Source organism: Lampris incognitus, chromosome 7, assembly GCF_029633865.1.
Source record: "Lampris incognitus isolate fLamInc1 chromosome 7, fLamInc1.hap2, whole genome shotgun sequence".
NCBI classification, from domain to species: Eukaryota; Metazoa; Chordata; class Actinopteri; order Lampriformes; family Lampridae; genus Lampris; species Lampris incognitus.
The window spans coordinates 5,924,320-5,952,226 of record NC_079217.1 but is presented as its reverse complement, the minus strand read 5'-3'; the positions used below and the strand labels follow the sequence as shown (position 1 = coordinate 5,952,226).

Sequence of the window (27,907 nt, the reverse complement as noted above, 5' to 3'; positions counted from 1 at the left end):
TTTTATTTCCACTCTCGGTGTGACAGATCCAAAGCCTTCAAGGTTTTGGGGAGACTGAATCAGTCAGCATTTTGGAACAGCAATCTAATGCCCCTTTTCCACTGCATGGTACCGGCTCAGCTCGACTCTACCCCCTCACGGCGAAGCCCCGCTGGTCATTTGTGGGCGTGTGGGCTAGTTTTTCCTCCCTTGTCTACCAGCGCCCCACACTAGTGTTTTATTTTCAAAACAATCATCAAGACCAGCTCTAAATGTGTGCTTCACTTGAGCAATGTTAGTGTAACTAAGAGACTCACTGACAACACATAATTCTTTACATGGATAGATTATCAACTATAATACAAGTTTCATAAGACTCACTTTGGTATTTCCTGGTTGTAAACAGAGCTGCTCAGTTTCTCTCTGACCAACCAGTGGTCAGATTTTATTTATATTTAAATAAATATAAATAAATGTTATTTATATTTTTGTTTCTATTTATGTATTTTTATTTATATTTAAATATTTCTATGTATTTACTTATACGATTTTATTTACATTTAAATAAATATAAATAAATGTTATTTATATTTTTGTTTCTATTTATGTATTTTTATTTATATTTAAATATTTCTATGTATTAACTTAGACGATTTTATTTACATTTAAATAAATATAAATAAATGTTATTTATATTTTTGTTTCTATTTATGTATTTTTATTTATATTTAAATATTTCTATGTATTTACTTATACGATTTTATTTACATTTAAATAAATATAAATAAATGTTATTTATATTTTTGTTTCTATTTATGTATTTTTATTTATATTTAAATATTTCTATGTATTTACTTATACGATTTTATTTACATTTAAATAAATATAAATAAATGTTATTTATATTTTTGTTTCTATTTATGTATTTTTAATATTTAAATATTTCTATGTATTTACTTATAAGATTTTATTTACATTTAAATAAATATAAATAGATGTTATTTATATTTTTGTTTATATTTATGTATTTTTATTTATATTTTATTTATATTTAAATATTTCTATGTATTTACTTACAAGATTTTATTTACATTTAAATAAAAAATAAATGAACACATTTATATTTATTTAGAGTTAAATTATTTTATTTCATTTTACTGTATTTATTTGTTTGTTTATTTATTTATTCATAGTGGTATTTTCATGTCACCTTTTAGTATCGGCTCAGCTCACTTGGAACCTCCACGGAGGCGGTACCAAAAAAAGTACCTGGTACCAGGTACTGTCCCTGACTTTTGCCCAGTGGAAAACCGAAAGGGGCGAGTAGAGTTGAGCCGGTACCCTGCAGTGGAAAAGGGGCCTATGTAGTAGTAGACACTGGTGTACCGCAAAGCCAGCGCTTTGTATCTGTCGCTTGTTATTTTCCCACACGACACCTGTACTTTTGTGTACCAACTCGTTCTGATGACATCACATATCTCGCCATACCTACGTCTGCCGCATTCTGTCTGTCTGTCTCTGTCCCAACCTCTCCTCTGTCTCTGTCTGTCTGTCTGTCTCTGTCCCAACCTCTCCTTTGTCTCCGTCTGTCTGTCTGTCTCTGTCCCAACCTCTCCTCTGTCTGTCTGTTTCTGTCCCAACCTCTCCTCTGTCTCCATCTGTCTGTCTCTGTCCCAACTTCTCCTTTGTCTCCGTCTGTCTGTCTGTCTCTGTCCCAACATCTCCTCTGTCTCCGTCTGTCTCAACCTCTCCTCTGTCTCCGTCTGTCTCAATCTCTCCTCTGTCTCTCTGTCCCAACCTCTCCTTTGTCTCCGTCTGTCTGTCTGTCTCTGTCCCAACCTCTCCTCTGTCTGTCTGTCTCTGCCCCTACCTCTCCTTTGTCTCCGTCTGTCTGTCTCTGCCCCTCCCTCTCCTTTGTCTCCGTCTGTCTGTCTGTCTCTGTCCCAACCTGTCCTCTGTCTCTCTGTCCCAACCTCTCCTCTGTCTCTCTGTCCCAACCTCTCCTCTATCTCTCTGTCCCAACCTCTCCTTTGTCTCCGTCTGTCTGTCTGTCTCTGTCCCAACCTCTCCTCTGTCTGTCTGTTTCTGTCCCAACCTCTCCTCTGTCTCCATCTGTCTGTCTCTGTCCCAACTTCTCCTTTGTCTCCGTCTGTCTGTCTGTCTCTGTCCCAACATCTCCTCTGTCTCCGTCTGTCTCAACCTCTCCTCTGTCTCCGTCTGTCTCAATCTCTCCTCTGTCTCTCTGTCCCAACCTCTCCTTTGTCTCCGTCTGTCTGTCTGTCTCTGTCCCAACCTCTCCTCTGTCTGTCTGTCTCTGCCCCTACCTCTCCTTTGTCTCCGTCTGTCTGTCTCTGCCCCTCCCTCTCCTTTGTCTCCGTCTGTCTGTCTGTCTCTGTCCCAACCTCTCCTCTGTCTCTCTGTCCCAACCTCTCCCTTGTCTCCGTCTGTCTGTCTGTCTCTGTCCCAACCTCTCCTCTGTCTCCATCTGTCTGTCTCTGTCCCAACCTCTCCTCTGTCTCCATCTGTCTGTCTCTGTCCCAACTTCTCCTTTGTCTCCGTCTGTCTGTCTGTCTCTGTCCCAACATCTCCTCTGTCTCCGTCTGTCTCAATCTCTCCTCTGTCTCTCTGTCCCAACCTCTCCTCTATCTCTCTGTCCCAACCTCTCCTTTGTCTCCGTCTGTCTGTCTGTCTCTGTCCCAACCTCTCCTCTGTCTGTCTGTTTCTGTCCCAACCTCTCCTCTGTCTCCATCTGTCTGTCTCTGTCCCAACTTCTCCTTTGTCTCCGTCTGTCTGTCTGTCTCTGTCCCAACATCTCCTCTGTCTCCGTCTGTCTCAATCTCTCCTCTGTCTCTCTGTCCCAACCTCTCCTCTATCTCTCTGTCCCAACCTCTCCTTTGTCTCCGTCTGTCTGTCTGTCTCTGTCCCAACCTCTCCTCTGTCTGTCTGTCTCTGCCCCTACCTCTCCTTTGTCTCCGTCTGTCTGTCTCTGCCCCTCCCTCTCCTTTGTCTCCGTCTGTCTGTCTGTCTCTGTCCCAACCTCTCCTCTGTCTCTCTGTCCCAACCTCTCCCTTGTCTCCGTCTGTCTGTCTGTCTCTGTCCCAACCTCTCCTCTGTCTCCATCTGTCTGTCTCTGTCCCAACCTCTCCTCTGTCTCCGTCTGTCTGTCTCTGTCCCAACCTCTCCTCTGTCTCCGTCTGTCTCTGTCCCTACCTCTCCTCTGTCTGTCTTTTTTTCATTCTGACTTTTTCTCACCCCCTCTCCATCCCCTCTCTCTGTCTTGTTCACTATTAATTCTTGGCCCCCTCGCCCCGCCCGCCACTGCCCTTCTCGGGCAATCCTTCAAGACAGCGACGTGTTACTGAGAAATGTGTTTTCTCTCTCTCTCTCCTCTCTCTCTCCTCTGCCTCTCTCCTCTCTCTCTCCTCTGCCTCTCTCCTTTCTCTCTCCCTCTCTCCTCTCCTCTCTCTCTTTTCTCCTCTGTTGGCCGAGCCGTGGCTGTTTTCTCCTGATATGAGATGTTCTTCCCCGGCTGCTCCCTCCTGGTCTCTGACCCTTGGGGGTGAACCTAAACTCGCTCCTCTCGAGTTCTCCGTCTCATTTCTCTCTGCCTGGACTTTGTGTGTCAGCAGGCAGGAAATAGAAAGAACGAGTCACGCCTCCACTTCCTGCTCCACCTCTGCAGCGAAAAGCAAACCATACTTAGCAAGAATCACGCCAGCATAATACATACCCGGCCCTTATTTACCAGCAATTTCTAATTCCTGACAGGTAATTATGTCCTGAGGCGTAATCAAGAAGTGTATATATAGCATATCAGAGGAGTGCTAATACCCTCTCGGCCTCCCCGCCGGATGAGCTAGTTGACATCTTTGCAATGCTCCTCTGCCAGCATGACACAGGTCGTGCCGCCATTAGCTTTTATACCTGCTAGACTATGGGTCTGGTTGGGCCGGGGGGCCGGGGGGGGGGTGTTGTCTCTGAAGGGGTGCGCATGTCTTTGAAACCGAGAGCATTTTGAGAGGTGATGTATGATGGTGTACATCTCACTATGTGTTTTAAAAATATTTTTGTTGATTTTTGAACCAGTGTTGCCCGGGTCTCCACGGTGACGGTGGTCGCTACCTGGATGCTGCTCGGCATCCCCCCCTCATCACACAACCTTGTTCTATAGCTTATGAATCCATGATAATTTTGTTGTCCCGTTTCAGCGTTACATCCTTCTCTGTCTCTCAGACGTGTGACTACTGTGTTTTTTTGTTTGGGTCCACATGGTGATGCTGGTCGCGTGGCTCGGCCTCCTCCTCAACATATTCCTCATATATCTTGTAAGTCCATTATGACTCTGTTCTCCTCTTTCGGTGTTGTGTTCTGCAGATTGTGTAAACACAGCACGCATTGGCACGTTGTGCGTCTCGGGAGAGAGCTCCTCCCCGGCTGACTCTCCCCGAGCTTTCTTCCTAGTTTTCCTCCCTGCTAAAGGTTTTTTTTTTTTAGGGCGCTGCTCCCCATCCAATACGAGGGTCAAAGGGCAGGATGTTGTGTTACTGTAAAGCCGCCCGAGGCAACATTATAATTTGTGATATCGGGCTGCACAAATAAAACTGACTTGACTTGACTCACCAAAGGTGGTAGCAACCATCATAGACGACCAACGTTAAGAGGTCACCATCGATAACAGCAAATCTTGCACAGTCTAACTGAGGTGCCGGGTGTTCTTTTTTTAATCAGGTTTAAGGATCATGTCCAGTCGCCCCAGAAGACACGGTTGTTGAGCTGTATTTCGCACGGTGCCACGTTCAGACATGTGGCCTGTCCGGACAGCGGCGAGGCCAGAACGCCGGAGGCGTTGAGAAACGGCCAGTTTTGGGGAACCCCTGCCGTTCTATTTGATCTTGCTTGTTTCCGGTTGTTCACGTTACGGGTGGAACAAGATCACTCGGGCAGAAATTACACCGCGCTCCCTCCGAAGGGGAGACCCCAGGAAATTGACGGGCTTACTCCATCTGCACTATCTTTAGTCCTGCCTTTTATACTGAGGGAACAAGATGGTGTGCCCCCTGGGGGGTTTAAATACAAGATGTGTGGTGATGATGTGGTCTACACCCTCTAGTCTCCGAGCGGTTAACACCAAAACAGGGCGATATACCAGGTGGCCACTTCTCTCTGGGTATGTATAACACATTCAAAATGGACGCTTCGGTTTTCCTTCTCACGCTTCACATTCCATCGTTCCTTCTTCTACTCTGGCGTTGGGAGTCATGAGGAAGAGCTTACCAACTCTATGTTCTTGTCAGGCAGCTTCCTCATGAGGCCCCGGTTTGGTTTGGACCACATCTATAAACCACCATATAGAAACCTCGGTTTGGTCGTGCATTTTTAAAGATCGAAGGCAGGGGAAAGGAAATCGAGTAACAAGAAGAAGAGAGCGCCGTACGCTCTCGTCTATAAGAGGTCGGAGCCCGAGATGCCCTCAGCTGACAAACGAGGCAGACTCCTGAAAACCTCGTCTGGCTTCTAACTCCATTAAGCTACACGAGTAGCTTGGCGGGGAAGAACGAGACCGTTAGAGACCCGTTAAATATTGATGCCGTTGGATAAGGCCACTTGTGAGAGCTTTCACAGGTCAGATGGCGCGGGGGAAAGAAAAGGCTGTAGTGAATACTGGGGCGGCGGGGAGGGGGGGGTCACCTGATGTCTCACTTAGGTATCTGACTCTGTCTCTGCAAGGCATGAATTCAGCTTTTAAGTCTCAAAAAGATTGTCGTTAATCTTGAGGTCAGGCCTGAGAGCGGTATAAGGCGGCGCTTTTAAAGCGTACTTGAGCTGTACGTGACCCAGGAGCGAAGGGAAAGTCTCTAGTTTGGGCAGATATAGGAGGATCCGGGCGGCATCAAAGCCACCAGCCTTTCAGTCCACTCCTGAATTATTTTGGAGCCTTTTTCCAACCTCGCTGCAGCGGACCTTTTAGCCCCGTTGAAGGCTTTAATGAACACCTAGCGCTTTCAGTGGCCACAGTTCCTGCTCAGGTAGTCACGGCCAGCACCAGAGGCCAAACAACACGTGTCAGAGCCTCCTGGCCAACGAACGCTCGCTCTCGCCAGAGAAGAAGGGAAGCCACTTTACTTCTGTCATTGTATAGTTGCTCAGTTACAATGACGTTTGTCTTCTGCATTCAACCCATCCTGTTGTATAGGAGCAGTGTGCAGCTGCAGCGCCCGGGCACCAACTCCACTTCTTCTTTCCATTGCCTTGCTCAGGGGCACAGGCAGGAGTATTGACCCTAACGTGCACGTCTTTTTTTCTCCCCAATTAGACCCATCCAATTACCCCACTCTCCCGGTCGCTGCTCCACCCCTTCTGCCGACCCGGGGAGGGCTGCAGACTACCACGTGCCTCCTCCGATACATGAGGAGTCGCCAGCCGCTTCTGTTCACCTGACGGTGAGGAGTTTCACCAGGGGGACGTAGCGCATGGGAGGATCACGCTACCCCCCCCCCCCAAACAGGCACCCCAACTGACCAGAGGAGGCGCTAGTGCAGCAACCAGGACACATACCCACAGCCGGCTTCCCACCCGCAGACACGGCCAATTGTGTCTGTCGAGATCTATCAGACCGAACCCCGATCCCCGTGTTGGTAGACCGCTACGCTACCCGGACGCCCCCAACATGCAGGTCTTTTCTTTTCTTTTTTAGTTATTAGAGCGTGGGTGTCTGTAATAGAACCCCCTCTCCCCTCGGAGATGAATAAAGTATTCTGATTCTGATTCGATGGCGGGAGGAAACCGGAGCACCCGGAGGAAACCCACGCAGACACGGGGAGAACATGTAAAAGATTAATCATATTGGGACCCAAATCCACTCCCTTGAGAAACATAAAAGCCCCCGGCAGGTAAAACGACAAAGATGACATTTGCAGAACAAAGCAAAACGAGATTACGAGGCAGGTAAGGGAGTCATGCACATGAATCATGGATATGCATATTACTTTTTAACAGCACTTGGCAAATGAAACGGATCCCCAAGTATGACTCATGATTGCTGGGAGAGTTGGTATTTTGCTGTGCACCAAACTCCACCTAATACACGTCGACGGTACAAGCCGATAGGACCCTCGCCTTCGTAGGAATCCTTCCTACGTTGGCCGTCCGGTCGAAAAAGCTCTTTAATTCTGTCCTCGTTGACCGAAGGAACGTAATTCAGCAGAGCCCTCTCTCAGCCTATTGGTATGTGTGAGTCTGGCTAGCCCCTAGGAAGACTCCCCCCCCCCCCTCTGTCTTTCCTTATCTCCCCCCTCCCCCACCACTCTATTCTAACCGTTTGTCTTGTTCTCTCTGTCTCTGGCCTGTTCCTTTACTGTTGGGTCTATTGGGCGTTTAATGTATTCCTCATCCCGGCAGAAGTCACCTGCCAGATCACAGGACAAATTCAAAGTCTCTGCCGTTAGAGAATACCAATCAGGCGGAGTCAATGGCCTCTCCTCAGCTTGATATCAGACTGAGAGTTAAAGGGGAACAATCGCGACTGTTCAACATTCTCTCTCTCCATACACACACATATATACACACACACAAACACACACACAGATCAGCCAAAACATTAAAACCACCTGCCTAATATTGTGAATATTGTGTAGGTCCCCCTCGTGCTGCCAAAACAGCTCTGACCCGTCGAGGCATGGACTCCACAAGAGCTCTGAAGGTGTCCTCTGGTATCTGGCACCAAGATGTTGGCAGCAGATCCTTTAAGTCCTGTCAGTTGGGAGGTGGGGCTTCCATGGATTGGACTTGTTTTTCCAGCACATCCCACAGGTGCTTGATCGGATTGAGATCTGGGGAACTTGGAGGCCAAAGCAGCACCTTGAGCTCTTTGTCATGTTCCTCAAACCATGCCTGAACAATTTTTGCAGTGTGGCAGGGTGGATTATCCTGCAGAAAGAGGCCACTGGGAATACTGTTGCATTGAAGGGGTGTACTTGGTCTGCAACAATGTTTAGGCAGGTGGTATGTGTCAAAATAACATCCACACGAATGCCAGGACCCAAGGTTTCCCAGCAGAACATTGCCCAGGGCATCACACTACCTCCGCCACCTTGCCTTCTCCCCATAGTGCATCCTGTTGCCATCTCTTCCCCAGGTAAACAATGCACATACACCCGGCCGTCTACATGGTGTAAAAGAGAACAAGATTCATCAGTCCAGGCCACCTTCTTCCACTGCTTCATGGTCCAGTTCTGATGCTCACCTGCCCATTGTAGGCGCTTTCGGTGGTGGACAGGAGTCATCATGGACACTCTGACTGGTCTGCGGCTACACAGCAAGCTGTGATGTACTGTGTGTTCTGACACCTGTCAATCATAGCCAGCATTTTGTCAGCGATTTGAGCTATTTGACCTCTTTTTGTGGGATCGGACCAGGCAGGCTAGCTAGCACATCAGTGAGCCTTGGGTGACCATGACCCTGTCGCCAGTTCACCAATTGTTCTTCATTGGAACACCTTTGGTAGGTACTGCCCACTGCCCACTGGGAACACCCCACAAGACCTGCCATTTTGGAGATGCTCTGACCCAGTAGTCTAGCCATTATAATTTGGCCATGTCAAGGTCAATCAGATCCTTACACTTGCCAATTTTTCCTGCTTCCAACGCATCAACTTCAAGAACTGACTATCCTATTTCCCCGGGTGCTGCACGGCGGCTGCCCACTGCTCCTAGCTACACAGCTAGGATTGGTTAAATGCAAAGGAAGAATTTCCCCACAGGGATCAATAAAGTAATAAATAAATAAATAAATAAATGATATGTCCCACCCCTTGATAAGTACCATTGTAATGAGACAATCAATGTTATTCACTTTCCTGCCAGGGGTTATAATGTTTTTGCTGATCGGTGTATGTATTTGTATTGTTACAGTTCGGTCATAACAGCTGCACCCAACGAATGATCATCAAGACATCCCTACACATGTCAGTAACGGTATCCTCTTGTGTAACTGTATTGTTCGTGACGTGGAGTGTCTGCTGTTGTCCCAAGATGTATTGTGCTGCAGAGTTTAACGTGTACCAAAAACAAATTCCCCTGGCCTGGGTCGTGTGGCTAATAAAACAATCTAGTCTAATCTAATCTAATCTAATCTAATATAATCTGATCTGTTCTAATCTAATCTAATCTAATCTAATCTAATCTGTTCTAATCTAATCTAATCTATACTTTTCCTGAGCTTCAAGGTGTGTGAAACACAGAAAATCTCATAGAAATGCAGGACTAGAAGGGCACATTCCCCATCCACTCAATCCAAACGATGATACCCGAACAACTCACCCACTTACAATTCATACCGGTCCGTCTCTGAGGAACTCCACAACCTATATGACCTAGAAGGAAGCTTCAGAGATGGGTTGCTCAGAAGGTTGTTATTCTGGTCCATTCTCTCTTGCCGAGGGACTCGTTCAAGAGAGATTTCCTAGTGTCATATCCTTATGTCATCATCCATTTTGGTAAACGGCTCTCAAAAAACAAGGGCAATTAATAGAAAGGAATCAGCCACAGGAAGGAAGGCCGAAGTATTTCTTCCTTCTTCGAGGTCGGAATCATCCCCAGAGATAACTCTAGGAATGCTTCTTTCCCCCCTTTTTTACCCACATCGGTTTGTGCTGCAATGCGGCCAGAGCATAATGTGACCAACGGGGAAGTGTGTTTAATGGCCCTACAGTTATCCAAAAGACCCTGCTGTGAAACGTCTAGAAACCTACTTGTTCTGGCCCCGAGTACGTCTGATGTAACACTAGATATCGGTTTGCTTTTGCCATCGGTGCAAGCAGGAGTTCGCCGACAGTTCACAGGTCTGCAGAGAAAACGGCCGGGACTTCAGATATTGATCTTTATTGAGCTGGCGTGACTTTCCAGAAAAACAAGAGGTGGAGGAGAGGTGAAGTACATTTATCTCACAGACTCCCCTTATTCTGTCAAGACAGATGAGAGTAATAACATAAGGGGCAGGGGACATTGAACCAGAAACGGTCGCCAAGTTTAAGGCGCCCTTGAGACACTCGGGTGTCGCACTGGTTTACTTCACGTAAGCGAAACTGACGTAGGAGCTCTACCCAGAATCTTCTGTCGATTTCACCTTCAAACAGGTGCTCGTTTGTAAAGGGTGTGGATAGTTTTCCACCCTTTTCTCCCCAATTACCCCACTCTTCCAAGCTGTCTCGGGCTCTGCTCTGCCCCCTCTGCCGGGGGAGGGCTGCAGACTACCACACGCCTCCTCCCATACATGTGGAGTCGCCAGCCACTTCTTTTCACCTGACAGTGAGGAGTTTCACCAGGGGGATGTAGCGCGTGGGAGGATCACGCTACCCCCCCCGAACAGGTGCCCCGAACGACCAGAGGAGGCGCTAGTGCGGCGACCAGGACACATACCCACACGTCCGGCCTCCCACCCGCAAACACGGCCAATTGTGTCTGTAGGGATGCCCGACCAAGCCGGAGGTAACACGGGGATTCAAACCAGCGATCCCCGTGTTGGTAGGCACCGGAATAGACCGCCTCGCCACCTGGACTCCCAAGGCACTCTGTTTTGAAGCTAAAACGTTAAGAAAGCCTTTAACAGAGCACGGCAAAGAGTTAAAAACAAGCGGGCTTACCCGTTGCGGCCATATTGGCTGTGTTCAGGGCACAAACTGGTGTAACACACAGGAAGTAAAACAGGGTGTAACTAACACCCACAGGTGAAGGATGGGTGGAGCCCACCAACAGATCATGTGACAAGCAACTGACATAAACAGAAAGACACTTATAAGGACAATTAATGAATCGATCAAAGCGAACCATTATCTCCAGGAAAAACAACCACCAAGCGCACACACCACACAAGAACGACCGCACAAAACGCCACAATGCATACGACATGAAATCGTTTAATTTATAAATCACATTCTTCACTTAGTCCCGGGAAGGATATAGCGTTCAAGATGCTAATACAGAACGTCACCTATTGAAGGAGAGATCCGAGTCTGCCCCCCCCGCCCCCTTGTGGACGGATAGGGATCACCTCTACGGCCATCACTCGGAGAGAGCGTAGAGTGGCCTGCTGGCTGGTAATGCACAGCCATGGCCAGGCCGGGGTCCTGGTAGGTATATGGCGTTTTTACATTCCACCGCCTCTATAAGTCTTCCTTTAGTTCTGGCAGTGTGAAGGAATCACACACACACAACTCTGGAGACCGCAAAGGTTGTATCGCAGGTAGCAAAAGAATTCATTTGAAAAAGCACCAACAGAGGGGGCGCTCTTAACAGCGTTTTCAGCGATTAGTGGTTATATTTGCCACATCTGTGGTGTCCTTTTGGCCTTCGGAGCCAGCCACTGGTTTGTCACTGGGGCTGGGAGACGGCTATGAACTAGTCTGTCCCTCAGCGACACAATGAGGGTACCTCACAGAAGACATCTTCTGGGGAAGGGTCACTTTGTGATAGTCCCCGGGTTTTTTTTTTTTTAACTAAGTCTTCAAATTGTGACGGCTTGTTTGCTGAACTGGGTGGTGAAATAGATCTGATGGTTCCTCTGTGGTCTTTGTTGCTTGAGGAACAGGTCTTCCTTCTTACATCGGCTGGCCCTACGTTGGGCCCGGGTGACCACACGAGCCTTACCCCCTTTCCTCAAGTCTCTGCCGTTTCTATAGACCGAGTATGAAAACCATCTTCATGAGCGCGGACTCTTCTCGAGGCGGAAAAACTGTTCATAAGGGATGTTACTGACAGGGCGCGGTGGGAGGAAACTCTCGGTTCTGAGAGGTGTCCTGGGGTCTGGGATTTTCCTGAAGGGGGATGAATGCAGGTCCCCGTTTTCTCCTTCGCTGATCGCCAGAGACACGAGAGAGGTTTCCTCTTTGCTGTGTTGCAGAGTCGTTCTCATGTTCGGGTCAACAGAACTGACATGTGTGTGGAAGCAAAGGAGTTCTGCCTCTGTGCCCTTGAAGCAAAAAAGAAAGTCATCATCTATATCGCAGCTGTAAAAGATTACATTTTCAAGAAAGGGATTAGCCATAGAGGAGTTTCTCCTCCCAGAGTCCCAAAAATGGTCAAGCGTAGCTGGGTGTGAAACAGGCCCCAACTGCTGCTCCTTTGGTTTATCCGTACAGACTATCTCCAAAACAATACGCGTGATTTGCGAGAGTCCACTCAGCAGGTTGTAAAATAAACTTATCTGGTGGCGTGGGATCTCCTTGTCTAGAAATAAGGTGATGTTCAGTGGCCTTAAGTCGGTCTGTGTGGTCAACATGAGTACGGAGACTCGACGTCCGCAGTCGCAAGAAAAGCATCGCCAACATTTTTCAGAGCAGTTAGCTTCTTCAGCATGTCTGTAGTATCCTGCACAAGAGATGGAAGGGTAGAAACATCCATCCATCCATCCTCCCATTATCCATCCATCCATCCTCCCATTATCCATCCATCCATCCATCCATCCTCCCATTATCTATCCATTATCTATCCATTATCTATCCATTATCTGAACTGCTTATCCTGCTCTCAGCGTTGTGGGGATGCTGCAGCCTATCCCAGCAGTCATCGGGCGGCAGGCGGGGAGACACCCTGGACAGACCAGCAGGCCATCACACAGGGCCCAGGCCCCCCCCCCCACACACACACACACCCCCACCCCCCTAGGGACAATTCAGGCTGATTCACCTGACCACCATGTCTTTGGACTATGGGAGGAAACCCATGCAGACACGGGGAGAACATGCAAACTCCACACAGAGGACGAGCCGGGTTGGACCCTCCCGGGTTGGACTACCCCGGGGCTCGAACTCAGGACCTTCTTGCTGTGAGGCGACCACTGCACCACCATGTAGAAGCACAAGGTTTGATAAAAAAAAAAGAGTCAGTGAACTTTGAAAGACACAAGAGCCACTGTTGATGGCTGAAGACAGTCTTCTGGGATGCACCCTCATTCTGTCACTGGGGGACAAACTAGGTCGTAGCCATGTCGTAGCCTGTTCAATGCTTTCTTAATTTCTTCGCCTCAAAAGCGCCTTTGTTTCTTTTCTTTCTGGTTTACTGTATGCATCAGTCGGATAAAAGACCAGCCGCGACACCGGAGGACAGGACATGTACTTTCCCACTGCAGGGTGTTGTAGTTTGTACCTGCACGAAGAGGAGGAATGACTGAAAAGGACTTCTAAAGTGGAGCACCATCGGGGTCCTTGTCTTGGGCCGTGATGTCATTAAAACGTGTGTTTGTCTTTTGACTTTTTTCTTTTTCTTTTATTGGGCATCGTCTTCGGAGACTCCTCCAGAGGCTATAACATAATCACATGTTTCTCAACAATTTTCTGATTGAGAGAAAAATTCCCCAGTGGATCTTGAGATTAGTTAGGACATTCTGGAAAATTCAGGACCACTTCTGGACACCTGCACCAGCTATTTCATCCAGTCAGCTACAGCCCACTTTTTTGGTATATCAGAGTAAAACATGATGCAAATATTTTGTCTATTACATCATATCCAGCTCCTCCTGGGGGATCCCAAGGCGTTCCCAGGCCAGATTGGACATGTAGTCCCTCCAGCGAGTTCTGGGTCTACCCCGGGGTCTCCTCCCAGTTGGACGTGACCGGAAAACCTCCACAGGAAGGCGCCCAGGAGGCATCCTGATCAGATGCCTGAACCACCTCAACTGGCTCCTTCCGACACGAAGGAGCAGCGGCTCTACTCCGAGCTCCCTCCAGATGTCCGAGCTCCTCACCCTATCTCTAAGGCTGAGCCCAGACACCCTACGGAGGAAACTATGGAGGAAACTTGGGCTCCCCCAGGAGGAGCTGGAGGGCATTGCTGGGGAGAGGGACGTCTGGAGTGCCCTAATTAGCTTGCTGCCACTGCGATCTGACCCCGGAGAAGTGGCTGATGGTGAGATGAGGACATTATGTTCAGCACCTTTTTACAGACACAGCACAATAACAGACAGCCTTTAAAGATGGCCCATAAGGCCTGAAGATCCCGGTGTTACAGATCTCCTTTAGCGGCCTCACAATCCCAGGTATTTTCATTGTTAAGCTAAGCTAAGTTGAACTGTGTTGCACAGATCAGTGTTTTTTCCCTCCCTTTTCTCCCCAATTGTACTTGATTAATTACCCCACTCTTCCGAGCCGTCCCGGTCGCTGCTCCACCCCCTCTGCCAATTCGGGGAGGGCTGCAGACTACCGCGTCTCCTCCGACACATGTGGAGTCACCAGCCGCTTCTTTTCACCTGACATTGAGCAGTTTCACCAGGGGGACGTAGCACGTGGGAGGATCACGCTATTCCCCCCAGTTCCCCCTCCCCCCTGAACAGGCGCCCTGACCGACCAGAGGAGGCGCTAGTGCAGCGACCAGGACACATACCCACATCCGGCTCCGCATTCGTAGACACGGCCAATTGCGTCTGTGGGGACGCCCGACCAAGCCGGAGGTAACACGAGGATTCGAACCGGCGACCCCCCGTGTTGGTAGACAACAGAATAGACCACCACGCCACCTGGACGTCCAGGTTACAGTGTGTTCATTACAGGTCAGCCGAACAGGTGGGAAACTGAAAAACAGGAGCGAGATTTCTGGGTTCTACTTCACAATGTGGCGAATAACGTTTCGACGACATGGGCAGTGACGTAGTTCAACACCGCGCCACAGTAGCGAGCACCAGCGGGCACTTAGAACAGCGCCACTCCAACATGTGACGTGCAGAGCCAAGTCAAAGTGGATTTTCTTTCCAACCAAACACTTCTACACTGGCTGATTTCACCAATTAGTCCTACCCCGGCTTGGCTGGAGGAGTGATCATTAGTACAACCAGCTTGTGTATTTTTTTAGTTGGAAGGCAAATACTGACCCTGAACGAACATGACTAATTATGCACAAGTCTGCAGAGCATACCGCTGAGCTAAGGAGAAATCTCACTGCTCATAATCTGCACATCCAGTAAGTGCTGGTGGTCTACCGAGGCTTCTGCCTACAGGCAGCAGTATGCAGTCCACAAGAGTTTCTCAACGGCACACGTTAGAAAATCTATATCTGGCATCCGACGGAGGTCACCGGTTCGAATCTCCATGTTACCCCTGGCTTGGTCGGGCGTCCCTACAGACACAATCTGCCGTGTCTGCGGGTGGGAAGCCGGATGTGGGTATGTGTCCTGGTCGCTGCACTAGCGCCTCCTCTGGTCAGTCAGGGCGCCTGTTCAAGGGGGAGGGGGAACTGGGGGGAATAGCGTGAACCTCCCACGCGCTACATCCCCCCGGTGAAACTCCTCGCTGTCAGGTGAAAAGAAGCGGATGGTGACTCCACATGTATGGGAGGAGGCATGTGGTAGTCTGCAGCCCTCCCCGGCTCGGCGGAGGAGCGACCGGGACGGCTCGGAAGAGCGGGGTAATTGGCCGGGTACAATTGGGGAGAAAAAACGGGGGGGAGGGGGGTATCTCAGCCAATCTTCCTTGTAGTTCTTCCGCCATCCACTGACGTCACTGGATGGCGGAAACAAGCTAGCTCGCCGTGTAGCAGTACTGCGCTACAGACAAGTACCGCGTACGCTATAAAGACGCCGCTGCTGTGATTAACGCATGACAATAAGGTTGAAAATCAGCAACATTTCCCGTAAGAGTTGCATCACTTAATCGTGTAAAACCCACAGACACCCTCAACCAGCCCCCCCCCCCTCTTGCTTCCGTTATTTCGAACGAGCGGCGCGGGAGGAAGCGCGCTACCGTGAAAGCGGTGTTCAATTAACCAGACTTCCTGTATTTGTGAAAGGTTTTCTCTTTATTAATATCATGAAAGATGGACCAAGTCCAAAAGCACAACAACAGGTCACTGCCAACATGTGCGCCGTCACAGGACACCTGTACAAAACAACTGGCTTGTGTTCGTCTGAATCGCGTTGTCGCAGCAGTGAATTCGGGTGCTTTTCAAAAGGCAAAGCCCCGGATGCTCGTAAGACCGTGACGCGATCACCACAACGCTTCATAAACGTCACACAATGTCACGCGAGTGAACGAACCAACACTGAGACAAGAGAATTGTGTTAATAATTGGCAAATGGGGTGAACTTCTAATGGTTAGATAGTGATTTTTCAACATTAGCATCATTCGACAGCATCGGGTGGCAGCTGGAAAACGCTACACCACATTCAGCATGGACGCACAAACATCCCCCAAACTGTCTTTTTCCCCAACATGGACGTTCATCGCAAAGCATTTGTGGATTGCGAGGACGGAGTCGTCGTATGGTTAACCCATCCCCAACATCCGGCCGTTGGTTTGACGAAAAGCAGCCGCGGGGTTCACCAAATAAACAAACACACAGATAAATAACCCGATACATTTCAAAATCCCCCCGGAAACAACAACGCCACCTCCGCTTCCACACGCAGTTTCACACAATCACAAAAATCCAACCGTTCAGCGTTTACCTTTTTCTTTTGCTTCCCCCCCCCTTTTCTTGAGCCGTCCCGGTCGCTGCTCCGCCCCCTCTGACGATCCACCACCTCCCATACATGGGGAGTCGCCAGCCGCTTCTTTTCACCCGACGGTGAGGAGTTTCGCCAGGCGGACGTAGCGTGTGGGCAGATCATGAACAGGCACCCCGGCCGACCAGAGGAGGCGCTAGTGCAGCGACCAGGACACCCGCCCACAATCCGGCTTCCCACCCGCAGACACGGCCAATTGTGTCCGTAGGGACGCCCGACCAAGCCGGAGGTAACACGGGGATTCGAACAGGCGATCCCCGTGTTGGCAGGCAACGGAATAGACCGCCGCGCCACCCGGACGCCCCCCGTTCGGTGTTTGTTTTAACGAGGAATCTGAACACAAAGTAGAGGATCACTTGTCTTCACGAGCGGCGGCTTAACCACTTAACATCCTGTCAGGTGAAGGTAACGGTTCATCCGCCCGCCACGGCTCCCAAACAATAACAAATATGTGTTGAACAATCGTTAGCTCGCCACTAGGTAACGATGCGCCATTTACTGACGGTCTGTAATGAAGCGCCGCCTAACTCCGACACTCCATCCTTCCTGCTGTGTGATGTCATCACAAAGAGAAACCGCTACGACTAACACGGGCTGATGAAGGCCACGCTGAACTCTGCTGCCTGGGTGGATGGAAATGCCACGTGTTGTACCACGTGCACCATATTTAAATATGAATAAAAAAAAAAAATCCAGTTTAATATCATAGTACAGCCTCTACAGCTTGACAGTACGGTTACCACGTAGTGTTAATGTGTGCACTGCTTTTACACGGGGGGGGGGGCAACACAGGGAAACACATTCACTTACAGTTATTCATATAGCGAGTATCTAGTTTACCCTGACGGGCAGCATGGGATCACCAGCAACGGTACTGAGAGAAAAAGAACACGGTTGGCGCCGAGCCGGGAGGATCCCTCTCCGCTGTACAGCTTTCGGCACTACACTACACACGCCTCGAGAGGCTCTGGGTGTTTACCAGGAATAAAAGCCTCGCCGACGCCATCCTGCGACACCCTGCTCCGACCCCAGCTACAAAAATACACGTTGTGTTTGGAAAACCAGCGGGGCCGAGCCGCTGAGAGAACATCCCGGAATGTTAACAGCGGGCTGGACCACGGCCTGCAGCAAGTGACCACGGCCTGCAGCAAGTGACCACGGCCTGCAGCACATGACCACGGCCTGCAGCAAGTGACCACGGCCTGCAGCACGTGACCACGGCCTGCAGCAAGTGACCACAGCCTGCAGCACATGACCACGGCCTGCAGCACATGACCACGGCCTGCAGCAAGTGACCACGGCCCTGCAGCACGTGACCACGGCCTGCAGCAAGTGACCACGGCCTGCAGCAAATGACCACGGCCTGCAGCACGTGACCACGGCCTGCAGCGGGTCCCCACGCGCCTCAACAGACAGGCTCTCGTCGTACTCTTGGTAGTTTTGGTATTTACACTACGTACAACTCCAGATAAACAACACTCTCTCATACACACACTGCAAAAAATGAAACCTTATCAAGTGAAAATATCTTGTATTTGCTACAATAAGTCCAATATTGAGTAGGATTATCTTGAGAATTATGTTATTCCACTGGCAGATAATTTTGTTTATTTCAAGTTTTTTTTCCTGATTTTGGTCAATTTAATCTTGAATTATCTTATTCCACTGGCAGATAATTTTTCTTATTTCAAGCTTTTTTCTTGATTTTGGTCAGTTTCATCTCGTTTTAAATAAATGTTAATCTTGTTTTCTTAAAACGAGATTAAACTGACCAAAATCAGGAAGAAAAAAAAAACTTGAAATAAGCAAAATTATCTGCCAGTGGAATAAGATAATTCAAGATAATTCTACTCCATATTGGACTTACCGTACCAAATACAAGATATCTTCACTTGTTAAGATTTCATTTTTTGCAGCGCACACACACAGACACACACATCCACACTTATCCAAAACGTATTCTGACACAAAATACCACGTCGGTAAAATGCACGGTGTCAGGAAGGTAAAACTCATATTCTCAGGTTGGCTGAGCCAACAGGTCAAGTACAACATGTGATTTCATACTTCTACACAACATCAAGTACAAGTTAAGGCAAAATTAACCATCAAAGTCAAACAACCAAGTTCAAAAAACACACATTGAAAATATTCCTATTTACAATATTTCCTCATAGAAAAATATGTCTGACTTGCACGGAGCTCCCACGCGGCGTCAGTAAGACCCCAGCGCACCCAGAGAGAACGGGGAGAGGACGGGATTCGATCGCTCCGCTCCCACACAGCTGCAGCAAATGGGTGCGAGGCCGTTTCGGGGGCATTTTAACTGATATGTGGTGTGTTGTGCCGGGCGTGCTGCCACCCCCCGGCGACTGAAGCGCCAGTAACGAACGAGCCGTTGCTGCGCGGCGGGCTCCGCCAGCTCCTCGCAGTCGTGTGGGTCTGTGTGAATCACAAGTCTGTAAACACTTTCCTGGATCACCTCGACACAGCTTTTGGGAAACGGTCGAGTCTGAATCTCCAACGGTTACACATTTCAGTAGTGGGCAGCAAACAGCACACAATCCGCAATGAAGAAAAACACAAGAAAGAGGAGAAAAAAAAAGACAATATATACAACTAGGACACTGTGTGTGTGTGTGTGTGTGTGTGTGTGTGTGTGTGTGTTGTTGTTTTTTCAGTCCACAGCTGGATGCAGAACCGCCGCGTGGACGCTGATAGTGCGAGTGCAAACGAAGAGGCTGAGCCGTGTGCCCTGTGCCGGGTCAGTGGCCGTGTGCCCAGTTTTGGAGCGGCTGTCGAAAGTGGTGTTCTGCCTGACTGGCTGGCCGAACAAGGCGGCGGGGGGAAGGGGGGGGGGATGAGCAAAGTGAAGCAGAGAGACAGAGAGAGAGGGAGCAAGAGAGAGAGAGATGACAGAACAGAAGGACCGATAACCGAGTTCAAGGTAAGGCCAGGGATCGGTCGGGCGGCCCTGCCGGACCCGGGGCGGGATCATGAAGTGAAGTGGCTGCAGCTCGATCCCAAAGGCCGCGGTGCGTCCGTGTCTGGGGGGGGCCACCGCCAGAATTACACGTGTCGGGTATTTACACTGAAGGAGGGGGGTTACTGCGTGGCCCCCCGGCTGACACACAGGGCCGTACCGGGGCGGCGTTAGTCCAGTGTAGTGTCTGATGCCCGGACAAGTCCACACAGGCCTGCACACCAGCGGGTCCAGACCGGAGTACCATCTGCCATCTTCTGGAGGGCACGTGCAAGTCTGCAGTATGTGTGTGTTTCTCTGTACACAGACGTATCGTACATGTACCGTTGCGTTACTGACTGAAGAACATTCCTCGGGTTACGGCGCACAATCGTCGCACGGCGAGGGCGTCACAACTGCCACAATCAGACATCACGTGAGGCGGGCACACGGCACTGGGAGAGTCACTGCGAGGTCACACACGGGGTACGAGTTCAGGCACAGAGCACAACAGCACGTGACGCGACCCGCCGGGCGGTCCAGGAAAACGGGCCGAGCACAGAGGGGTGCAGAGGGCCAAGCAGGAGGAGGAACACGGCTGGACGGGGTTACTGGCACGGGATCCATTTTACATATAGGCGGAGACACAACTGTCAAAAGGAAAGAGACAAATTGATAAAAGTGTTTCACATTCAACGTAAAGGCGTTAGCGGGTTGACCGCTACTTGTGCGTTCTGCAGCTGCACAAATCCCAGTTTTCCTCACTACACACACACACACAGTACCTCTAAAACCTGGAGAGCAGCAGATTTCCACGGCAGGACGAGGCAGCCGCGGGTCATCAGGCCTCGCGTGATGATCACCATGAGGACTTTCACATCCAGCGCTCTCAGGGAGCCGCTCCTAATTATAGCACCGCCCACTCAGGTTCCCTCATAAATATTCATGTGGTGTATTCGCACTGCTATGCTCTCTCTCTCTCTCTCTCTCTCTCTCTCCGTTATCCTCCGAACTCTTTCTTTCAAATGTAGAATTTAGGCCGTGAGGACGGACAGGCACCAGTCACGCCGCAGGACACGGTCAGATCACGCAGAAGCTCTACCGACTGTGTGTGACGGCTGATTCGGAGCCGCGTCTGAGTCGGCGCTTTAAGACGCCTCCAGCACCCCAGCGGGCGACGCCGCAAGGCTGAAAGGTCACGCGTTAAATTATTCAAGGACAATAACTTATTTATGTGACACGGGACTCGGTGTTCTTGGGTGTGAGGCAGTTATTCTGAAACGGGAGACGACGTCACACCACGCCGCGGGTCACGTTGCACCGAGCCGGCGGCGCTTTGTTTTGGCGGCGCGCTAACGCCGGATTATATGTTTTCAGGTGGAGGACCGGCGGCGTGAAATCTGAATGAAAATAGGAGAGATTCGCTACGGGCGAGAACGGGTCCACGCTGTGACAGTACGCCGAAGGTGACGGCCGTCAGGAAGTCAGCGTTTTGGGAGCTAAGCATCTGCAGGGCAGAGCGCCGACGCTCTACCCGCCCTTCTACACAGATATCTTGACTTGTTTCGCTATATCATTCACCACGCGTCATCACTGAAGGGAAACCATTTCAATTTTCAGCATCATCTCCACATACATGTGGCGGGGATAACACGCCGCTAGCAGCCGTGACACGCCGGCGGCATCACTAACGGTACATCACTGCAGATTCTTCTGCGCTTGCCAAGATTTAAAATCTTAGATGAGGAAATATAAGAGATCAATTAATGTGTTTGAAAAGTTATTTACTAGTTTCTATCTTTGAATTCATGGCATATTCTTAAATTGATCATGAATATATGTCTTTTATGCCTCAATTAGTCAGGAAATCTTACTAATATATATATATATATATATATATATATATATATATATATATATATATATACATTTTATTCAATGGCCCAACATGCTTCACCCATCACGAAATGAAAGGACACTTTGATTTTCACTGTCAATAAATGCTGACAGAAATGTCACTTGTCCTGGTTGTGATTCCAGTAAAACCAAGTGTCCTGTTTTCAGAAGTATGCTCTGGGGTAGACCCAGGACTAGTTTTAAGTTTGGGCCTACGTATTTCAAGATGAGCCAGCTTGTTTCAAGTAACGGAATAATCACACTCCACTAGTATTAAGTAGTTTCCTCTCAAATTAGTGATTTGATTTCTTGTTCCTTTTTCAGTGTGTTAAATTTAAGAATGCAAAAAACTGAGTTAAGAATTATTTGCTGATATCCAGTGTATTTCACTTATTACTGTGCTGTAGTAAGTCTGACCTTAAGTAATTTGATCTAAAAACCAGCATTTCCTTCTTATTTGAAGCATCTGAGCACTCGTCCGAGCCTACTTATTTCAAGACTGGAACCAACTTATTTTAAGATTTCTTGTCCAGTAAAATTATCTTGCTGCATGGACAGATAATTTCACTAGTATCAAGTACTTTTCCCCTCAAATTCAGTGTTTATTTCTTGTATTTAAGCTCGTGTTTTTTGCAGTGATAAAACCTACTTCCTGGTTTGCCGATAGGCTGCATTGTTTTTCTTTTTTCTCCCCCCCCCTTGTACCTGGCCAATTACCCCGCTCTTCCGGGCCGTCCCGGTCTCTGCTCCACCCCCTCTGCCGATCCGGGGAGGGCTGCAGACTTCCACATGCCTCCTCCCATACATGTGGAGTCACCAGCTGCTTCTTTTCACCTGACAGTGAGGAGTTTCACCGGGGGGACGTAGCACGTGGGAGGATCACGCTACCCCCCCCCCCAGCTCCCCCTCCCGCCTGAGCGACCAGGACACACACCCACATCCAGCTTCCCACCCGCAGACACGGCCAATTGTGTCTGTAAGGACGCCCGACCAAGCCGGAGGTAACACGGGGATTCGAACAGGTGATCCCTGTGCTGGTAGGTAACGGAATAGACCGCCACGCCACCCGGGACACCCTTGGCTGCATTGTTTAAGAAAGTGTAAATAACAAGGCTACAATGCTGCAACCGTATAATGCATCACTGTTATTTGCGTATTCTGATGCAGCTGTACGCAGCACTGATATTTGCGTTTCCTTACACAGTGCAGCCTACAGGCAAACCAAGAAGTAAAAGCTCATGTTCACAGAGAGTCCATCAGTGACATCACTGGCAGACACGCTTTGGACAGCAACACACAGAAGACTGCTCGGCATTATGGTTGCTAGTGAATGATCCCTGCCACATACATATATAGAGAGATAATGTTGAAAATCGTGATTTTCCTCCCTCTTTTAACGCCTCATTGAGTTTTCATTGTAAATTTGCTACGGCATGTCCGCTCGGCACCTACCGCCTGCCTGTTCACCGGGGACGAGGGTGCTGGACAGCGGGGGCTGTGCATCGTCAGTTACTCTATTTACCTGGTTTGGAGAACGTAAGGTGAATGTAGCAATAACGCTAGAGGACTTAACTGTGATTCAGGGTGAATCACATGAATCTGACGACAGGAAATGGAGCGGGGGAGAGAGGGGGGAAGACGTGCAGCAAAGGTCCTGAACTGGAATTAAACCTAGGACACTGCAATCGGCCCACATGATATACATTTATGTGGTCAACCTACAGTATACACTTACATTTTTGAGACAAAAAAATACTTTCTGCAAAAAATGTCTGCTTTTAACTGATAAGGCTGCGGCAACAGTTGTATAACCATGAAAATTCAGCTAACTTGGGCTATGAATCTTGTGACAATAGTGATACATTTTTCAGAGGAATGACACAATCATCTCCTATTCAGAAAGAACTGGGTCACTGTCTTGAATACGTTGCGAGACTAGACAATGTCTACTTTTCTGATAGGTTGAGGGTTTTCTACCACCTAGAGTAGGAACTCTCACCTTGGCCCTGGACACTGAGACGCCATCGTTCTCGTCCTCCTCCGTCCTCCCTCCGTCCTTCCGATTCTTTTTTGTTTTTCTGACGTCAGGGAGTGGTGTCTCCACGATGCATGGAGGCTCGCCCCCACACACCTGGCCCGCCTCCCCCGTGGTCCTTGTCCGACTCTGGCTGGCTCTGGGCACGTTCGGGTTTGGGGTTGGGGGTGCACGGCGGGTCAGGCTGCTGGACCGACATGGTCCGGCGCAGATGGGTGCGCTTGCACAGGAAGTCGGGCTTGGCCGAGAGACCGAAGGAGCCCTTTCTAAGGACCATACGGACCGAGGAGGTCTTTTTGGGTCGAGCTCTGTGGCCAAACTGGAGGGTGGAGAGGTGTGCAGCATAGCCTTCGCTCAGGAACTAGAAAGACCATGCGGGAGGAGAGGGTTAGAGTTCAGGAAGCTGTTTATATTCTTTTAGCTGTGTGTGTGTATCTATCTATCTATATATATATATATATATATATACACACACACACACACATATATAAAAAATACTTATTTTACTTGCATTCTTTTGGATTCCCCCCTCCCCTCTTTTCTCCCCGGTTGTACCCAGCCAATTACCCCATTTTCCGAGCCGTCCTGGTCGCTGCTCCACCCCCTCTGCCGATCCGGGGAGGGCTGCAGACTACCACATGCCTCCTCCCATACATGTGGAGTCGCCAGCCGCTTCTTTTCACCTGACAGTGAGGAGTTTTGCAAGGGAGACGTAGCGCGTAGTAAGATCACGCTATTCCCCCTAGTGCCCCCCCCCCAAACAGGTGCCCTGACCGACCAGAGGAGGCGCTAGTGCAGCGACCAGGACACATACTCACATCCGGCTTCCCACTGGCAGACATGGCCAATTGTGTGTGTAGGGCCGGAGGTAAGGCCGGGACTCGGTCCCTGTGTTGGTAGGCAACGGAATAGACCGCTACGCTACCCAGAAGCCCCTTTTTTGTTGCACTCTTAATTGTACCAACAACACCATTTAAAATTCCTAGTGCATGTAATGCACATGGCAATAAAGGATTTCTGATTCTTCTGATTCTGGTGCCGAATGTCACAGGAGAACACAAAACTCAGCCTTGTTGTCAAGACCATCCAAGTTCAGACCAAGTCTTTAGGGGGGGCTGAGTCCGAGTCAAGTCCGAGACCGTCGCTTATCGAGTCTGAGTCACATACAAAACTTTAAGGTGGTGAGTCCAACTCAAGGCCAATGGGGTCAAAAGCTATGTTAAGACTGACACCAGAACGATGCAAGCCCAGTTAATCACTGTGGGCCTCATTCACCAATAATTTCCCAATTTTTTTCTGAAATTTGTTCTAAAAGGTAGAACGAGTAGGATTTGTCTGTTTAGGTTTGTGAACACAACTATCAAAGTTGGCCCCTCCTCCCCGGCTCAACGACACCAGAAGCGTGCACCCCGACTGCAGTTGCCAGAACACATCCGAGTGTACAGGCCAGCCCCCGCCATGTATACGACCAAAATGTATCTGTCAATAAATGCTGCATCCAGATGAACTGATTCAACCTTCTTTGAGGGGTGGTATTGTATGAGGAAGTTGGGAGTTGCAGAGAAGTATGTAGGAGTGGTGCAGGACATGTATGAGGGAAGTGTGACAGTGGTGAGGTGTGCGGTTGGAATGACAGATGGGTTCAAGGTGGAGGTGGGATTACATCAAGGATCGGCTCTGAGCCCTTTCTTGTTTGTAATGGTGCTGAACAGGTTGACGGACGAGATTAGGCAGGAGTCTCCATGCACTATTATGTTCGCAGATGACATTGTGATCTATAGCGAGAATAGTGAGCAGGTGGAGGAGAGCCTGGAGAGGTGGAGGTATGCACTGGAGAGAAGAGGAATGAAAGTCCGCAGGGGCAAGACGGAATACATGTATGTGTGAATGAGAGAGAGGACAGTGGAATGGTGAGGATGCAAGGAGTAGAGGTGATGAAGGTGGATGAGTTTAAATACTTGGGGTCAACTGTTCCAAGTAATGGGAGTGCAGAAGAGAGGTGAAGAAGAGAGTGCAGGCAGGGTGGAGTGGGTGGAGAAGAGTGTCAGGAGTGATGTGTGACAAAAGGGTACCAGCAAGAGTTAAAGGGAAGGTTTACAAGATGGTTGTGAGTCCAGCTATGTTGTATGGTTTGGAGACAGTGGCACTGATGAAAAGACAGGAGGTGGAGGTGGCAGAGTTGAAGATGATAAGATTTTCATTGGGAGTGACGAAGAAGGACAGAATTAGGAATGAGTATATTAGAGGGACAGCTCAGGTTGGACGGTTTGGAGACAAGGCGAGAGAGGCAAGATTGAGATGGCTTGGAAACGTGTGGAGGAGAGATGCTGGGTACATTGGGAGAAGGATGCTGAATATGGAGCTGCCAGGGAAGAGGGAAAGAGGAAGGCCAAAGAGGAGGTTTATGGATGTGGTGAGGGAGGACATGCAGGTAGGTGGCGAGTGTGACAGAGGAAGATGCAGAGGACAGGAACAGATGGAAACGGACGATCTGCTGTGGCGACCCCTAACGGGAGAAGCCGAAAGTAGTAGCAGCAGATTATAAATGATAAAAATATTATTGTAATTTAAATCCTATAATTTTATACAACTGTAGAATTGAAGAAAATACAATAACCAATTACTTTGCACAAACATGTCAGCACTCAAATGTACCTAAGAGTGGTCTTGGGTGTGTGTAAATTCTGCTCTTACCTAAGAAAATATCCCAAATAAGAAAACATTAGTGATTATCAGACTCTACAGTGTAAGTGGGGTTTAAGAATACATTTCTTATTAAGAACAGTTAGTGAATGAGGCCCTATGACTGTAACTGTAGGTGGTCTACCCTGTGGCGGTTCCAAAGGGGGGCAAATGCCACTCCTGTAATAAGCCTTGCCACCCCAGTTGCCACCCTATTTGTAGGCACTTAATATAAAAAAAGGTGTTGAAAGTTAATGATATTTCTCCACAGTTGGTGTAAACATTTTACTCGCCAGTTTGATGAGTTGATGTTAAAATTATATGCAGTTCAATACTTTATTTGTGTGTGTGTGTGTGGGGGGGGGGTAGGGAGTGGTGGGGTGTAGAGGGGCTGAGGGGATGGGAGGGTGGATTATTATTGCTGTATCACTGTTCCATATACTTGCAGTGTTTTCTTGTGTACATTAGATTGTATATTGGATCTGTATATCTGTGACCTGTATAGTGTGTTTTTACTGAGATGTATATTTTGTATTTTCCTGTGACGCTGCTGTAGATTGTAATTTCACCTAGGGGACAATAAAACCTACCTACCTATCTACCTATCTATCTATCTATAAAGACTCAATAAAAATGTTTTGATGAAAAAACTGCGATTGTGAGTCTTTACTGCATGTGTGAAAAAATATATCAATCTTATCTCTGATAGTTGCTTAAATTTCTTTTAGAGATAAATAGGACAAGGTTAAGTGTTCAACACAAAAGTTGATTTTACGTTGTCTCATTATTATGTGATTCACATGCATTAAACAAAAATCACCACAATGCAGGAAATGAAGTGTGAAATTCAAATTGGTCTGGTGGAGATAATCTCAGCGCCCCCATCTGGAACCTCATGCCACCCTTTCGCCACCCCAGGTAAAGCTCGCTAAAACCGCCACTGGGTCGACCATTGTAATAAAAGTCAAAATTTCACGGCACTGTAACCTTTATTTATATATTTATGCAAACCCCTCCACTAATGAAGGAACCTTTCAGATTCCAATTTTCCCATGTTGCAGAGGAATACAAAATAATAATCGAAAAGAAACACATTTGATTAGACTGCTTACTGATTTCCTCAGGGGAAGTACAATACTCATTTCATAAAAATAAAAAAAAATTACAGCCTTCTACTTGATTGGTCTTGGAAAAACTCCCACAAGTCTACACTGTCTGAGTCCGAGTCTAGTCCGAGTCATTATGCTGTGAGGTCCGAGAGGGGATTTTCAAAATGTGGACTCGAGATTGAGTCCATACTCATGTACTACAACCCTACTACAGACCCAAAAAAGCAGAAAATAACATCATCAGTAGCTGTTAGTGGGATGCTATTAGCTTGACATACAAAGAAAAGGGATCAGAGAAGGCCAGACCAAAAGAAAGAAAGAAACATAAACCTATTTTACCTGGCACTGATTTTGGTACTTCTTCGAAGGCCTACCCACGATATAAATCTGGGACGGGTTGAGGCCCAGCATGTTGTAAACCGAGATGTCCTTCATGGAGCCGTAGGCCGAGTTGATCTTAATGTGACACTGAGGAGAGAGGAAACAAGCAGCTGTGGATGTGTCTTGAATTTACTGTCGCGTAACCCAGAGTTGCTTGGCTGAGAGCTAACACATAAAATTTGCTCGAATGACTCTGCCTTGTATCGGCTTGCACATACATTTTGTGTTTGAAAGAAAAAAGGATAAACACACAGAACGAGAAAATTAGAGATTCAAGAAAACTTCCGAGAAACTTTATTAGCACACAACCAGGTAGGTGGTATTTGTTTACGGTACAACATGGCAGTTCTGTATTAACATAGCCAACTTCCCAACAA

General features: G+C 48.4%; 1 protein-coding gene across 1 annotated transcript in view; it reads right to left on the bottom strand.

Annotated features, from left to right (window-relative positions):
• Window positions 1–19,875: 19,875 nt before the first annotated feature.
• Window positions 19,876–27,907, bottom strand: part of pitpnm3 (PITPNM family member 3) — a 148,913-nt gene continuing 140,881 nt past the window's right edge. The window contains exons 21-23 of the mRNA XM_056283491.1: window positions 27,489–27,617; window positions 23,323–23,719; window positions 19,876–20,077 (exon numbers count right to left, since the gene is read on the bottom strand). Of these exons, the coding sequence (XP_056139466.1) occupies window positions 23,408–23,719; window positions 27,489–27,617 (441 nt within the window). The 3' untranslated portion in view covers window positions 19,876–20,077; window positions 23,323–23,407. The remainder of the gene's footprint in view (window positions 20,078–23,322; window positions 23,720–27,488; window positions 27,618–27,907) is intronic.